Source organism: Mustela nivalis (genome assembly GCF_964662115.1).
Source record: "Mustela nivalis genome assembly, chromosome: 16".
In the NCBI taxonomy this organism is placed as follows: domain Eukaryota; kingdom Metazoa; phylum Chordata; class Mammalia; order Carnivora; family Mustelidae; genus Mustela; species Mustela nivalis.
In genome coordinates, this window is record NC_139035.1 from 65,875,683 (window position 1) to 65,892,378 (window position 16,696).

Below are 16,696 nucleotides of genomic sequence, written 5' to 3' on the forward strand. Positions count from 1 at the left end.
CTATGATAAGATAATAATGAAGATAAAACAAAATTCTATAAAACTCCAGGGCGGGGGGAGAATATACAAGGAGGACCATGCCTGGAAAGGTAACCCTTCCGCAGGGCTGGGGTGCACACCTCATCGGAGAAGGTGTAGCAGAGACGTTCACAGGCTCGTCCAGGCCAGCGCTGGCCTGCAGTCACTGGATGAGCTGGGAGCAATTCTGCAGACCTCATCCCGGGGACTGCACTCCGAGGAAACCTCCAGGTGCCAGGTGGACCGAGCACAGGCCACGTGAGGGTCTGGCCGAGGGAAGGGGCACCAGCAGGAGCAGGAGGTGCCAGTGTCCCTATCAATGGGGCATGGGAAGACTATGGCCAGGCTGAAGCTCCAAGGTCACCAGGGTCCGTGAGCTCTGGGCACATGGCTGGGACCACAGTGCACCCGGTGCCTCTGTGCCCACTCTGCAGACCTGCCACCCCCAGCCACGGTCATGCGGTAGCTGGAAACTGCAGCAGAGCCCCTTCCTCCCGCAGCGTCTCTCTAGGGCCCTCAACCGAAAAAGCTTAAAGCTATGCTAACTTTAAAGAAGTGATCAGAGAAATTCCACCCACTGTCACCTGTCACCGAGCGCAGAAGGACGAATCTGGAGCGCAGGGACAAGCAGCCCGGCCCTAAATAACGAAGAGATGTGGACGAAGAGAGTGTCAACCGTCTAAAATGAATTCTCAGGGCTTCCTGAGATGTTCCGGGCTGAGGATTTGAAGACAAGACAGATTTTCCCAGAGACAGGACTTTATTTCCAAAATAAATCAATTTCTTTAAAAAGACCCAGAGTTTCTGCAAGCCCATGCTGAAGCATTTCCAAAACGATTTCAGAAGGGTGTTTACCACTCTCGCCCTAAGCACACAGCCTGTCGGGTCGGCTTCAGAGCCCGGCTGCTGCTGGAGGAAGCTAAGCTGAACAGCATGGCTTGGGGGGTGAGGTGGGGAGACACCAAAGACAGCAAGAGGCCCACGGTTTGAAGGCACTGCAGACAGCCACACACAGCACACGTGTGCTCCCTACCCTCTGTGAGAGCATCGTCTCCGCCCGCGCAGGCTGCACTGACAAAAGCCGTCCGAGGAGCGGCTGACGAACAATGGAAAGGCATCTCTCCCAGTTCCCGGGCCTGGGGGCCGTCCAAGACCAGGGCAGCAGCCGGTTCTGGCCGGACTGGGGATCTGCTTCCTGGTTCCACTTGATGCAGGAGGACACGGACTCCAAGGCCAGAACTCTGATGTCTAGAGCCAGGGCACTGGTTTCCTCACCACCTGTCCAAGTCCTGGGTCAGTGCCCCTTCCAGAAAGCCTTCCCTGAAAAACCCAGGCTGTTACTTTCACTTACCATTCGGAGGAATCTGTAGCCCCGCATGACCCAAAGCACAGCGCCTGAAACACCAGACAGGTCACACGGGGCCCTACTCCCATTTCTCATTTAGGAGGTCTGAGACGGGGTCCAGACTATGTGCCAGTTCCCAGTGGTGCTGAGGCTGCTGGTCAGGACGTCACAGTTGGGAACCACCGGTTCAGGAACTGGCAATATCTTCACCCACACCCGAGGCTCGACCAGTGAGGCCAAATCTTAATTTTCTCAAGCAAAGACTCTCTGAAGGTTTAGTCCCATGTTTTCTGGATGTTCAAGGATCCTTAACTAGGAACAGGGCAGACGGCTGGTGTTGATCTGTGCAGCCCACACCTGCCCAAGTGGCTTCACCCCTTTCCGAGCATTGTCCCACTGAAGACCTGTAAGTGGGGAAGCCTGTTTGCCGAGACACCTTATGACTGTCCTCCTCCGATGTGAAAAAAGCAACTGGTCACTTGAAATTCCCCTACCCAGAGTAACTTTTGTCCTAGATAGACATACGTTATGATTTCTCCTTATAAATCAGTTACACCAAATAAAATCTTAAGAAACATCTGTTCCTTACAACTTAACTTTCTTTTAAAGAAGAAAATGCCCCCCTTTATAAATCCAAATTCACAGAAGAAACCCTGCCCTAAAACTACCAATTTGTCATTTAGGCCTAACTTTTATTCAAGAAGCCCCCACATGGCCATCAAGAAACAGAGATGGATGTATCTGGGGTGTCCCAAACATTTCGTAAAAGCTTCAGTGCACAGTCCTATATCAGGCATGCTCACACGAAAATCCAGACATCTGCTTCTCTTGAAAAATGTAGACTGCAGCCCAGCCAGGGTCTTATTTTCAGAAACTCATTCATTTTGTTGGTCGCTCTTCCTTGACTGTTGGCAACAGCTGGACCTGCTTCCCCAGGGGCAGGCACTTCCCAGCTCACGGCAGATCACACCACCCACACGGTGACCACACACGACATCACACCCCAGCCTGTATCTGCCTGTCCCCAGACATTTGCATGTCTATTTTTACAGAACCATAGGAGTTTATAAACTTGCAGTATACAGAAAAAGAACCTCAGCCGTCTTAGATAAAATGTTTAAAGGATGTGATGAGAGCTGCCCTGTGTTCTCTGCTGCTTCAAGGCACCTCTCCTTGCAACCTCAGCTGCTGAGCTGACCTCCTGAGCAGCTGGGGTCCTGAGTCCCAGACAGACAGGTGCAGCGACCACAGTCACAGGATGCCTTGATAGGAGCTGCGAGAGTATAGGAAGGGAGAGAATGTTAAGGGAAAAGGGCGAGGGGCTGGAGGAATGAGGAAAGGGGGAGAGGCTGACGGTAGGAGTGGTTGGGAAGGGGAGACCTACCCACGCTTCCTGCACCAGAAGACTAAGCATCCAACGCATCCACTCATCAGGAGGGACCCCAGGACGGCCACCGGGATGAGCCACGTGGAGGAGAGGCTCCCCTCTGCGTGCAGAACACGGGCTGTCAGCCCAGGACCCTCCCTAGTCCCAGCCATGGTCTAAGCCTATGGGAAGGTGCCACGGGTGCCTCTCGCTGCCTCCCGCAGGTGGAGTGTCCACTCCCATTCCTCGGCGGTCTCGAGGCCCCCTCTTGTCTCAGGGCTTGGGGGCCGGGGCCCCTTCACTTCCGCACACAGTGGTTTAGCACAGGAAGGACAACCAGGTAGCCACGGGGACCTGAGCCTGGACCCAGCTCCTCCCCTCTCCACCGCCCATGAGACCGAGAGCACTGAGCCTGACCTCGCTCCGTCTCCACGTCTTCGACAGTAAAATGAGGAGGATGGCACCTGTCCCAGAGGAGCCGGGGACAAGTGGACGCCATGCTGGGCAGTCAAGGAGCACTTAGGACCCGGCAACTGCCTTGCTCCCCCGGCCCCCAGCCTCAGCCTTTCCACAATCCATGGTGAGCTCTCTGGGGACTATTTATTTACCAGCAGCTTCCAGACCTGTGAACTGTTGGGTTTATTTTTTTTCTTATATATGGGTCGTTTATCTCAACCCTTCCTGAGTTCAGACTTCATCCCCCTCCTTCCAGTATCTGAAACTCCCTCTTCTAACCCTCTTGGTTTGGGGGGGGGGGGTCATTTTGGAAACTTTTCTATCCTGTGTGTGTCCAAACCCACCCCATGGCCAGTGCCTCCCTCTATGCTTGAGGACCACATCCGCCAGGGCCAGACAGGCCCCAGCTCTTTCTCACCCCAGTGGAGGACGATGTCTTGGCCTCCCAGACTGCTGTGTCTCACTCGGCAGGACAGACCGGCCGCCTCCCGGGCCGCCACGTCCAGGGTCACTCGGAGATACCACGTCCCGTCCGCGTGGGGCAGGACGTCGCCTCGCCGGGTGCCCTGCTGCTCCTGCTCACCCCGCATCCACATCACCCACACGGGCTTCGGGTGGAAGCCGGAGACGTGACACACCAGCAGCAGACGGCCGGGACCGGGAGGGCGGCCGGCGGACAGCCAGGCCTCCGGCTTCACTGTGTCCGATAAGGAAGTGGGGGTGTCAGGGCCGGAACTCTGCAGCCCACATCTCCCCCTCTGGAGGTGGAGCCCGTGACTGTCCATTCGCGTTGGCCTCTGCAGGAAAGCCTTCCCTGACGCCCGCCCCATCCCAGGCTCTCGTGAGTGCATCTGCTTGGCCCCTGGAGCGCCCTGTGTTCTGTAAGGGTTTCAAACAAGCCTGTAACTGAGCCTCTGCGTTCCCATCCTCCCCTCAGCAGAGACCCTGTTTGACCCAGTGTTTATTTAATTCAGTGCATGGAACCCAGTCGGGGCTCAGTTAATGTCTGTGGGATGACCCTCAGTCCTCGCCCATGCCTTCCTCAGCAGTTCTGGCCCCACCATGATCCAAGGGCTGTGAAGTCTGAGGGGGAGAACCAGCCAGAGCGCAGGAGTGGAGGGCAGGGGTGAGGGAGGCGGGCTCACCTTGCTTCTCCAGCTCCGACTTCCCTGCCTCCAGGAGGCCTCTGAGGAACTGCGGGCAGGTGTCGTTTAATAACCACTGCAGGGTCTGTCTGGTCCCCTGGTCCTGGTTGAGCTCTTTGGTGGCCCTGCCTGCCCAAGAGGGGGCATCGGGGGCTGGCACCCAATGAGTTCCTTGGAAACTCATGATCTCTTTTCCTTGAAATGCCGCATGGAAGAAGCTCTCCGAGGTGTTCCCCGGGCACAGCTCGCAGCCAGCAGACACCTGCATCTCAAAGGGATCTGAGAAGGGGACAGGCCAAAGACCAAAGAAGGGCCGAACGGATTAGAAGGGGCCGAGGAGGAAAAATGCATGTCAGCGCTCTCCTGGGGACGCCGAGTCCCGGGAGAGGAGTGGGGGGCAGCGGCAGGAGGAACGGGGGCAGTGTGCGGGGTCAGGGCTGGGGAGCGCCCCGGGCAGAAGCGGGACCCGGAGACGCGCGCGAGTGGGCGGCTCGGAGGGGGAGGCAGAGCGCCCGCCGGCCCCGGCTCCCAGCCCCGGCTCACAGTCCAGCCGCAGCATCTTGACGAATTCGCGCACGTCCCTGGTGAAGCTCCGGCGGTACACCCGCAGTATCTGCTGCAGCTGCTCCCACTGCGGCTCGCTGAACCCGCTCCGCGCCCAGGGCCTGAGGAAGCGGATGGCGTCCGAGCCGTCGGCCCAGCTGTAGGCCTGCAGCTCCCCGAGCCGCCCCAGGCCGTCGGTGCGCGCCCAGCTGCGGTTGGCGAACACCGACACCTGCAGGCACTGCAGCCGGCCGCGCGCCAGCGGGGCGCACAGCTCGCCCGAGGCCAGCGGCAGCGACCAGAGCAACAGCAGCCACCAGCCACGCGGGCTCCGGACCGGCGGCCGCTCCCCGCGCGCGGGGGCGCCGGCTGCGTCCCGCGGGAGGCGCCGGGACCGTCGGTCTCCGGCGCCCCCGGCGCGCGCTGCCCCACGGATCCCCAGGACTTCCCGGAACCTGGGGGAGCCCCCGGAGCGGCGGGGACTGAGGCCACCTGAGGGCGCCAGGGTCGGACTCGGAAAGGTCCCGCCTGTCTGCCAGCCTGTGGACCTCTGGTCGCCCCGCCCCTGGCCCCCGACCCTCCCACCTCCGTCTGCCCCCTCCTCTCGCATCTCTGATCCCCCTCGCCCCAAAACTGTCTCAGTCCTTCCTGGACCCTCCCTATGCTCCCCCCCAACCTGATACCCCCGCCCCATCCTCCCTGCCCCACCCCTCAAGTCTGATCCCCGCCCCATGGTCCCCCTCCCACCTCTGCTCTCCTGCCCTATGCTCCCTCTCCGACCTCTTACCCTCCCACCCCCGCGCTCCCACCCCCGCCCCTCAGAAGTCTGAACCCCCCATCCTCCCCTGTGCAAGCTCTGATCCCCCCCCGCCCCATTCTACCCCACAATCTCTGATCTCCCCTCTCCACCACCCCCTTCAACCTCTTATCCTCCCCCTACTTTCTCCGAGAACCCCACAAAAGTCTGATCCCCGCCCCCACTTCCCCCTCCAACCTCTGACCTTCCCGCCCCCATCTTCCTGGAATCTCTGATCCCCCTGACCCCACAGGCACCCTGACCTCTAACCTCTGACCTTCACCCCCCTCGGTGTCCCCAGCCCCTCATTCTCCTCCTGCATCTCGGGTACACCTCCCACTCACCCCGGCTCAGCCCCGCTGCCTCTGTGCCAGCTCCCTGTCTCCTGCAGCTCCCCACTCACTCTCCAGACCTGAGCTTCTGCTCTGCTCGGGGAAACTAGACTGTGGTGTGCACCCGGACGGGGGGCCCCAGGGCTCACACTGAGGACCAACATCCAGACGGCACGGCTCAGAACGGCCAGTGCCCCTCTTCGGCAGGTCAGAACCTGGACGGCGCCCTGATACCCCCCTTCCCAGCGCTCCTTTTATTCAAATCCTGGGCAACTCCTCTAGGCTACCTCTCCGGAAACATCTCTCCAGTGTGTCCCCTTCTCTACATTTCCACCTCCTCCGCTGCCCTAACCTGCCACATCTTCTGACAGGGGTTTCTCAGGATAGAGACCACAGAGGTTGACGGGCCTACAGGCTGATGCCTGGCCTGACCTGACCTTGGTCCCCTTCTGTCTCCCTCCCCACCCTAGTCTCCCCTGCTCTGTGCCTTAGCCCCGCCACCAGGGTTTCAGTTCCTCCAACATGCAAAGCTTCTTCTTGCCGGACATCTTTGCACAAAGTTCCCTCTGCTTGGAAAGCTCTAGACTCTCTCCTCCCCTCACCCCCTTCTAAAGTCTAGTTATTCCTACCCAGATCTCTGTTCAAACGCCATTTTCTCAGGGGGACTTCCCAGATCCCCCTGCATGAACAAAGGCAGACAGGTCGGCCCTAACGGGGCTCCTCCCGTGCTGCCAGCTTCGTCACCCCCCACCCACACCCCCGCACCCATCGGCTGGTAAATACAGGGCCAGGCGAGCTCTGTCGCTGCCGGCCCTCCCCAGTCCCCACCAGAGTACAGGGAGAGCCCTTGAGGAGAAGAGGTTGCGTCTGGTCCTCCTCTGTGTGCTCAGCGTGGCCCCAAAACACTTGGAGATCACACAGAAAAATTTTTTTTGCTACCAGTAAGTGGTTCATGATTAAATTAAGATACGAAATCGCTGGAGGCCTAGGTGGGAGGGGACTGGGGGGGCAGAAGTCAAAAGAACAACAGTGTAGGACTCACAGCTCAGTCACAGCCAGGGCCTCACCGGCGTTCTCCAAGTGTCCCACTTCCTGTAAAACTTGGAAAGTTCTGTTTAGTTGATCGGCATCCTGAAATTTTCTGATAACATCCTTTCAGACTAAAAACAAGAACTGGTTTTGTTGTTGTTGTTGTTGTTGTTTGTTTGTTTCTAATCAGAAACAAAAGCCAGGGAGTATAACCTTCAGATGTTGGGGTTATGGAGATACACCAACAAATTTTCCAAAGGTCGGTTGAATCAGATGCTTTTAGCCATGACAACTTTAGCCACTCCCTTCAGGAGGAGACTCACTGAGTCAAAGGATGCCAGGAGCAAGGCTAGGTCCCACATGGTGAGGTCACTTTTTAAAGCAGGGCACAGGTGTCCCTGGGAGAAGGGGTCAGAGCGCTCCCCCAGTGCCAGGAGCTGGCTGCCATACATGCCCCTGGATCAATCCTGCCCTCACTTCTAGAACATTTTGGATTCCCAAAGTGCTTCCACATAGCCTATTTTGCTTACTCCCCATCACAACTGCTAGCGGAGTCATTACCTGTAATGGGTCAGTAAGCAGACCGACCAAAGTGGACGTGCACCAGCACTCCAATCCTCATCTGCTAACCCCGGTGCAGAACTTCTTTTCCTCAGGACCGCCCTCTGAGGGGCCACCCCCTACTCGGAGGTGCAGGACTCCGGCGGTTTCTTCCCACCTTGTGGGTGTGTAACCCTGGGACATCACAGCTGGAGAAGAGTAGAAATGTCTAAGATCGGAGTAAGTTTGGAGTAGAATCAGAGAATTACAGATGATTTGGCTAACAATAGCCACAAAGAAGACTAGTTATGGAGTTATTATCGGAAGCCCAGGATCTGAGGGCTTTACCAGAACCCGATTCCTAGGGGAGGAAGAGATGTCCCCAAGCACGGCTGGTAAACCTGCAGGCTTCAGGCGGGTTTCCTGTGCACCCTGGGCCACATCGCAGAGCAGCGGGCTGCTTTCCTCAGCTGTCCCTCCACACCTGGCATTACTGTTCAAGTGGCTGCCTTGGCTTAAGTTTCTGAAATAAAACTTCCCCACCGATCTCCAGGTGCTTCTGTTTGCACTGACTGATTGCTCCTGAATGGGGCAAGCGCAGGGCTTTCTGAAATTAAAGGACTCATTTATTTTGCTTGTGCATGCTCTCACCTCTTGCCCCTGGTGTTGATCAATACTGTATCTTCAGGGGCTACAATACTGACTGCAACATTGTAGATACTCAGTATATATTATGCAAAAATATTGCTGAGCACATTTTCTAAGCCTGCAAGCATTCTAAGCCCTTTGCAGCAGTATCTTACTGAATCCTGGTAAAGACCCCAAAAGGTCTCTTGTTGGTTTTGTTCTCTGCTGTCTTCAGCACCTAAAGTCTTCCCTGGGACAGTTTAGGCACTCAAGTATTTTTCCAAAAAATGAAGATAGGTGGTATTAATGCACATTTTAATCCTGGGCAAAATGATTTCCACAAAAGAGATTTTCATTACCTTTCATCAGCTCATAAATATTGACTCTAAGACCACAACTCAGGTGTCTTCTTCCCAAATATCGTGTTCTTTGCACTGTACTTTGCACCTTCCTCGTATTACCCCCGGGGGACCCCTGAATGTGCTGGGGAGGTGTGGAGAGGGACGAAGTCTGGGAAAGTAGGTTAGGGTGAGGGAGTGTGGGAACTTCAGTCCGAAGATACTCAAGAATCCTGCTCTCCTGGGAGAGTCAAACCTAACTCGGGAATGTGAATACAGATGTGAGCCCAAGAGACACAGCGGCAGAGAAGGTGGTCAGGGAGAATGGAAGAGGAAATTAGGACAGAAGTGCGTGATTCCACTGCTCAGTGTTCATCAAGGTGGCACCGCAATGCCCAGCACCAAGGAGACAGTGGGAGGCGGGGGGAAGTGGGCACCTCACGCATGTTCTCCTGACATGCTCCCCGGGCAAAGAGTTGGGCTCCGTGTGCTACAGTCATACAGCAAGGTCACAAAACCACAAATTAAGTTCAAAGAGCCCCACATCAGGTCTGCAAAGGCACAGTGAATCGTGACCTTATGGGCATCGTGCACGCCCGCCCCTGTGAGCCTGCACTCCTGTGCTCACCAACACACATGCCCTCTGACACACATGCACCGACATGTGTGCACGGCAGTGGTGTCTGCAAGGAGCCCACACTGAAAACGGTTTGGGGCCATCAGCTTGGGAGTGCTTGTGCTTCTTTAAGTGACACTTTCATCTATTTCTTTAGTTTCTAATCCTCTCCTTTATTATCTTTTCCAGAGGTGCCTCTCCACAGCCTGTACAGGCTGCCCTTCCTGACCCTCCCGCATCTCTTCAGCTCTGGTTTTTCTTTCCTTCCTTGTCTCTCTCTTCACGCACATCTGGGTCCTTTCTGGGGAGCCACCTTCTGCTTCACGAACTCAATGATCTCTGTTGAGCTGTTAACTTTTCTGTTGATGTGCTCATACTGGAGACTAGTTGCTAAGTCCTAAAAGATTTATTTGATTTTTTAGAAAATCCTCCTGTTTTTAGCATGCTGTTCTTTTCATGAGGGTTTCTCCACACACATCCCTTTTCTTACCTCTTTTAACATTTTTGGCATACTTGTTTTATTATTATGTCTTTTACCTTATTTTGCTATCTGCAATTTTGGGATGTGAATTTTCTTATTGTGTCTGCTGACAACTAACCCGTATATGTCTTATGTCCTCCTCATCGTACAAAGTTTCATTGATATTTTATAATTGTTTCCCTGTGACAGTCCCATCTGACCTAGACCTTGGGGGAAATTTATGGAGAACCGTTTTGCATTTGCTTCTGACATCTTCTTTGGAATGCCAGTGGCCCCGGATGAGCTCTTACGTCACTCCTCAGTGTGTGTCTCATAGTCTAGGCAGACGATAAATGGCAAGGCCTCTAGCCAGTACATATCACAGGCCTGGGGGTAATTTCTCTTCTCTGTGTGTGTGTATATACATACAGACACACATACATATGCTTTTTTTTTTTTTTTTTTCATTTTACCCAAATCCTTAGCAAGCTTTCTCATAGCTTTCTAAGGCTTGCGGCAGGGCTTTCTTGGCTTTTTGTCATAGACTTTACACTTGTTAGAGGATCCAGCTTTTTATGAAGGTGACCTCTTTTGCAAGTTCTACCTCCCACGATACCAAGGCCAAGTCTCCTGTCCTTGCACAGGACCCTGCAACGCCTCAGCCCCCAGCAGCCAGGTGCAAGCAGGACTTAAACTCACATGAACTACCACTGTCACTCACCCTGACTGTCACGGAGTCCGTGTTTCTTTTCCTTTGAGGCAGGTTTGAGCCTCACTGGGTTATCATCTTCGGGTTAAATATGTAAGTCTTTAAACTCCGTGTTGGGGTGGGAAGGCAGTCCTTGTTACCTTACTGTGTTTTGGAAATTGTTCACTACAGGGTTTGATATTGTTCTGGGCAGCTGGATTATAGAAGAGCATTTACAAGGATGTCCTGCCCCGAAGGAATCATTCAAAATGGGGAAAGGTCTGAAATCATCAGAATGAAGAACAATTTAAGGGACTAGCCAGAGTAGCCAGGGTCTGAGGTCTGACCTTCAGAAACAGGCATTCATTCACTTGCCAGTGGCCTTGCCAGGTGGCATTGGGCCCTACGTGTGAAAGTCACCAGAAGACAAAGTGTAGCGCAACACAAGAGTGAGACAACTTCATAGCCCCCAGTGTTATTCAATCAAAGATGGTCTGATTGTGTGTGTGTGTGTGTGAGCTCTGCCCATAGGGGGGCCCAGACTGGACCTGGGGGACCATTTGCCAAATATGCTGGGAAAGAAATTACTGTGTGGAATAAGGTCTTTGATTCTACGATTCTTTAGTTTCGTGACAAAATCTAATCTTGTGCACTCTCCTTTTATGGTCTGTGGCTCCAGGAACCAACCTAAGCAATGAAATAGAACACAGTTCACAGGTTCACCAAAAGATGGAGGAAACATGTCGTAACGGCTGCCTTCTCGCAGTCTACAACTCTGACTTCCAGGAGAGGGACTGGGTCTACAACTCCATGACGCACACTTCACAAACCAAACGCCTTTGAAGAATAAACCTTTTGTAACAAACACATAGCTGTGCTTGCCAGGGGTTCTGTCTAAGGGATCTCGGATCTCGGATCTCGGATCTCAGCGATCTCAGTCTTCTTGTCCCCCGCCCTGCCCCGTCTTCCCCCTCCCCTCCTTCCTGACCACCCTGGATCCCGGTTTCCTCCTCTGTCCTACTTCCTCCTCCCTCTTCTCCCTGCTCTGTCTCCGGGCTCCCTTCTGCTCAGATGGCCGTATGCCTGCCAAGCTCTGCCCAGCAAAAGTGGAAGTTATTGAAGCAAAATGGGGTTGACACTGTGGCTGCTCTGGCAGAGATTGGGCCTGACCCTTTGGGGTGGTTTCTGTTCCACCTACAGCCTCGACCAATCGTGGGGCATGACAGGTCAACCAAAGTTCAAACCAGTGAGGGAAAGGAGCTTAAGGAAGTGAGCCTGCCTTCTGTGGTGTAAGCCGTTCACCCCTAGGGTCTGCCGAACGGGTACTTGTCCAGGACCCCACAAACTCTGGACGCTCATTTTTCTCTTTTGGTTCTCACAACAGCCTGGCAAGGTTGTTACCCAGATTCACAGATGAGAAAACATGATGAATAATTTTAAAAGTACTGGTCACGTGCTGAAACGTCCATATTTGGGGTGTATTGGGCTGAATATACTACAATAAAGCGTATCTGTTGGTTTTGTTTTGTTTTGTTTACCTTTTCTGACATGACTATCAGGCACTTTTCATTTACATATGTGGCTTCCATTCTATTTTTAGCAGACATGGCTCTTTTAGGCCCATTCTAACTCAGGCACGCAGTTGTGTGGCCAGCCGCGCTCACCCACCAGGCCTAACTCACTGACTGGCTTCCGTGCGTGCTGCTGCCCATCCCATGTCTGATGCACAGGAACGGCCGGCCCAGCCCTATGCCACGCAGCGCCGGGTCCAGAAAACCACACTAGGGCCACAGTGCTGCGGGCAGGCACCAACATTCCACGTGCCCGGGCTCCCCCGGAGTCCCACGTGGCCCCGCAGTGCCGGCAGCCTCGCGCTGTTCACCGTTCCCCCTGCTGTTCTCTAAGAATCCAGGGACAGAAAAATATACTCACAAAAGATGCTACTAATTTGCTGACTCTACAGACACTTTGGTCCTCCACCATAGCTTTAACTTTTTTGCTTATAATTAAAAATATATTAAAGATCGTTGTGTATTTGAACTTCTTATACATGTGCAGATAAAGCTACCAGAAGAGAAATCTCCGCAATGTTCCCGGGGCTTTCTCTGAATAAGGATGTAAATAGGGGACTTTTGTTTCAGTTTTATGAGTTTCTGAAATGCGTACAATATACAAATGTTGCTTTCATAATCAACGGGTGGGGGAAAACTTCAATTTATAATCAAATAGCCAAGCCTGATAAAGCACAGGAAGCAAAGTCTCTTTCCTGAGCCTATCAAGAGAAAGGATGAGTTTTCTGTGAGTTCTGCTAACCCCAAGAACATAAACAAGATGCTGGCTGATTCTCCAGAAGCTTCTTCAGAGGTCCATCTGCAGAGACCTCCTGGTGGCAAGAGGAGGAGGTGACCCAGAAGCTTTGAGCAAGAAGCAACAGATAATGAATAAACAGAGGAGGGTTTCCTGGTTAGGTCGGCCTCCAGCAGGACCAGATGAGGTCGCAGAGCCCAGAACATGTGTTCCTTCTCCTGAAGCACCAGCCACTCCACCCCAGACACATACATGACCAGACCAAAGACATGGGACATTTGAAGAAAAGCAGCAGTATGCCCAAAGACACCTGAGGACCAACATGGTCTCCTACTCTGCCCCGAATGTGCCTCCCTTGCCTTGAGATCTCTCCTTGCAGTCAAGCTGCTAGTGCGTGTGTCAGCGCCGAGTGTGTCTGAGTCTTCAGAGGCCAGGATGTCAGGCCAAGGGGCAGGAGACAGGAGCACAAGCTGTCCCCACTCAGCAGGCACCTCCTCCACGTCCATATCCCAGAAGCCCTTCCCAACAGCATCCCACTGGGGTAGGATCAAGGGGAGGTACCAGAAACGCCAATCACTCCACTGCCCTGCATTCCCACTGCACTCCTTAGCCGAGAGAGTGCACAGGAATTATAAGAAAGACCCTGGTTCTCTCATCTGCTCTGTCTCTTGAAGCAGTGAGTCAGGACATGCTGCTGTTTCACTCGTGGTCAATGTGCCTCACATGGGAAGGTCAGCACCACCGTCTGAAGAGGTTACCTCACTGAATCCGGGAACGCTCCCTCGGTTCAGGACCAGGTGACATGGGCCTCTGAGGTCCTGGTGACTTCAGCCCTGTCCTAAAATTCCCCACTACCAGTCACTGTGATCAGGAAGAGGAGGAAGGCCTAGCTTACAACAGGCACTCTCCTCACCTACAGCTTCTCCAAACATATGCCCGACTTCCCCCCGACAAGACTTGCTCCTTGCAGTCCTAACCATGCCCTTGCACCGTCTCGGGGTTCTTCTGTGCGTTTCAAATGCACATGTGGCCCAGGGGCCTAGCGGGAACCCTCAGGCCTAAAAGAGGATAAATGAATCCATTCTAGGACCTCTTCCAAACAGAGTTCAAAAAGTAGCGTCGCTCCTTTTAAGTAAACTGTTCTTCCCCTTCCTGCTTCCCCTTCCTCTGCCGTTTCTCTTCCCAGCCGCTAGGGTCTCCAGTCGGGTTGACGAGTCACCTGGGAAGACATGGTGTGCAGCCCCAGGGAAGCCCCAGCACGAGGACAGCGGCGAGCCCGACTCCCGCTGACAGAGCGGGCTAGACTGATTTCAGTATCCAGCTAATCCGATCCTTTCATTTTTCAAGTGAAAGCGAAATGCCTCCAGGAAAACTGTTTTGTGAGAAGAATTTAAATCCCAGCTCCTGAATCCCAGAGCAGTCTTTTATTTTATTTTCTTAAAGATTTTACCCATTATTAGGAGAGAGAGCTAGAAAGAGTCCAAGCAGGGGAAGGCGGGGAGGGAGAAGCAGGCTCCCCACTGAGCAGGGAGCCCGGTGTAGGGCTCGATCCTAGGACCTGGGACCTGACCCGAGCTGAAGGCAGGTGCCCCACCAGAGCAGTCTTTTCGACATGGTGTGAGAAGGGTAGAGAAACACTGACAACAACAGAGGCCGTGGCAGAGAACAGTTTTGCAAGGAATCAGGCAGGTGGAGAAGGGACAGTCTCTGGGACGCCTACATCTCTGGGGAGACACGCCACAGTCAATACAGCCAGGACAGAGAACGAGTAGAGGGCACAACAACGGTCCTTCCGGAACCCCGAATGGGGACTCTGAACTCCAGCTCTGGGATGTGTGGGAAGCCGTCAGACTTCCCAGTATTAAATAGGGTCACATGAGAACACGGCCCCCAAACTGGAGATAGGGGCCTCCTCTCAAACCTCACTTCTTCGCAAGGCCATGACTCAACGCTGATCGTTGCCAGGAAAGCTGCTTGCATTTCAGTGCAACCAGCAAGAAACGATTCTACCGGGGAAATTCTACCAGGGAAATTCTATCTTCAAGTCATACTGACTCAAGAGCTACAGAGTCCTAACGTTTACTTTAAAAGAAGGAAACTAAGACTGGAAGAAACACACAGGCACTTTTCACAGATCCTGCTGCTACGGAAGAACAACGGGGAAAAGGAAGCAAAAAGGCTTCCCAGGACTTAGCAGAGGTGGGCTTCACGCGCCCTCAGCTCTTCCCTCAACAAGCGTTTATTGAGCACCGACGACACCAGGAGTGTAGACTGGAGGCTCAGGAAAGGCTTCCGCGGGTAAAGAAGACACGGCAAGTGGATGTGAAGGTGAAAGGCATCATGGATACATGCCCTTTCTTGTCGGGTACTGTCTCAGCTGCGTCCATTTGTGGCTGAGACGGAAGGGCAAAGGAACGGTTCAGAGGTGGCGGGAAGGAGCCGGCGGTCAAGGCCAGCGGAGGCCGTGACACCATAAGCACCCATGTGAGACACTGAGCCACAAGGACCCGGGAGGGACAGCTTAACCCCGAGAGTGACAGAGTAACGGGGCCACACCACAGAGGCTGGGGGAAAACAGCGGAGACGACGTGGGGAGCAGATGCCGTCAGAGGCATGGCCGTGGCTGACCAGCTTGCTCAGCTCGAACAGAACTGCCTCCTAGAGCCCGCTGCTTTCCCTGGTAGACCAGCAGGTGTCTGCAGAGCGTATGCAGTTATCCCTGCTTGACTGCAGAATAAAGTACGTTCTCTCTTCAATATCTTCTTTGATGGTGCTGCAGGAAGCGGGGCGCATGGGTGGTTCTGTCCTTAAGCACAGTCTTGGCTTCAGCTCAGGTTGTGATCTCTCACGGCGGTGGGATCGAGCCCTGCATGGGGCTCAGAGGGGAACTGCTTGAGATTCTTTCCCTGCCCCTCCCCCTACTCAGGCACTCGCACTCTCTCCTCTAAAATAAATAAAAAATATTTAAAAAAGTAGAACCAAGTGTTTTTCTGAATGTGAGGCTGAAGTGAGACTTTAGTGTGAGATATGATTAACTCCTTCTCTGAAGCAGATCTAACTGGACTTCAAATGACTCCTTTGGAACTTCTGAAACCTATTTCCATGGTTTCATTTGAGACAAAAGTCATGACTGAGTTACAGTACAGACTGCGAATCAAAATAAATCCACCCTTGATTTAAGGCAGCAATGTCAGACATTACACCCAAATTTGGTTGTCCTTGTGGGTTCTACGCTACAAATGCAAGTACAGATATTTGAGTTTAATCTGTCATCTGATTCTGCCCCATGTGGCTGACACTTAACCCCACTGCCGCCAACTGACCCTAATGAGACACACACTGGGCACATTTAACAGTCAATGGCAGCACTGGGGGGTGGGGTGGGGGGACACACACACTACTCCTACCTCCATCCTCTCCCTGACACAGACACCTGCACCCGTCACTCCCTCGCATCAGCCCGTTAGGACCCGCATGAATAGCAGAAGGGCAGAGAACGTGGGAACATTTCAGAGAAAATAAAACCGACAGCACTAAACATGGTGCCAGAAACCGAGGGTACAAAGATAGTAAAATTACTCGAGACCAGCTCTGAGTCAGGTGACATACAGCCTCCAAGTGGCTGAGCTGGAATTGAACCCTGGGCCTGATGGACTCTGAGGCCTGTGACCTGAAATACCATGAAGACAGCCCTTCATGTGACCGCCCTCATGTAACAGGTTAGAGAGGTGTGAAAGTACAGCAGTGGTGGACCCGGGGGGGAAACTCGTCCCTCGTGGGCCGGAGAGGAGAGCCGTCACACAGCTTCTTGGAAGACGTGGGCTTCCAGCTTCATTGTGGACCAACCAGCCCCTTTGCAGGAAAGGCAAACACTAGGAACATACTCTCACGATGCTTGTTTCCTACTTGGGAAGCAGGCAATAAACAAGGAACCTGTGTGTGTGTGTGTGTGTGTGTGTGTGTGTGTGTGTGTGTAACCAGTGGGGGGGGTGTGTTTTCAAGTACTAACAATACTAGAGGGAAATTGGGGAAGATCTTAGGGATAGCGTGAAAAGGGCGCCCTTTTAGGTAAGGCTGTTGGAGAGCGCCT

The 16,696-nt window shown here is 53.6% G+C and overlaps 1 protein-coding gene across 1 annotated transcript; it reads right to left on the reverse strand.

The window, feature by feature from the left end:
- Positions 1 to 759: 759 nt before the first annotated feature.
- Positions 760 to 5,505, reverse strand: LOC309850017 (antigen-presenting glycoprotein CD1d-like). The gene is made up of 5 exons (XM_082703122.1): positions 4,874 to 5,505; positions 4,331 to 4,609; positions 3,604 to 3,882; positions 2,748 to 2,850; positions 760 to 2,636 (listed from the first exon to the last, which is right to left on the reverse strand). The coding sequence occupies exons 1-5, from the start codon at positions 5,481 to 5,483 to the stop codon at positions 2,615 to 2,617; spliced, it is 1,293 nt and encodes a 430-aa protein (XP_082559248.1). The 5' UTR covers positions 5,484 to 5,505; the 3' UTR covers positions 760 to 2,614.
- Positions 5,506 to 16,696: the final 11,191 nt, after the last annotated feature.

What these genes read in the sequence shown, in the direction of transcription:
- LOC309850017 (XM_082703122.1), bottom strand. Translation starts at nt 5,483, where the DNA reads ATGCGAGAGGAGGGGGCAGACGGAGGTGGGAGGGTCGGGGGCCAGGGG. An exon ending in GTCGGAGCTGGAGAAGCAAG is followed by an intron (nt 3,883 to 4,330) that starts GTGAGCCCGCCT and finishes TATCGGACACAG; the next exon opens with TGAAGCCGGAGGCCTGGCTG. An exon ending in TTCTGGTGCAGGAAGCGTGG is followed by an intron (nt 2,637 to 2,747) that starts GTAGGTCTCCCC and finishes ATACTCTCGCAG; the next exon opens with CTCCTATCAAGGCATCCTGT.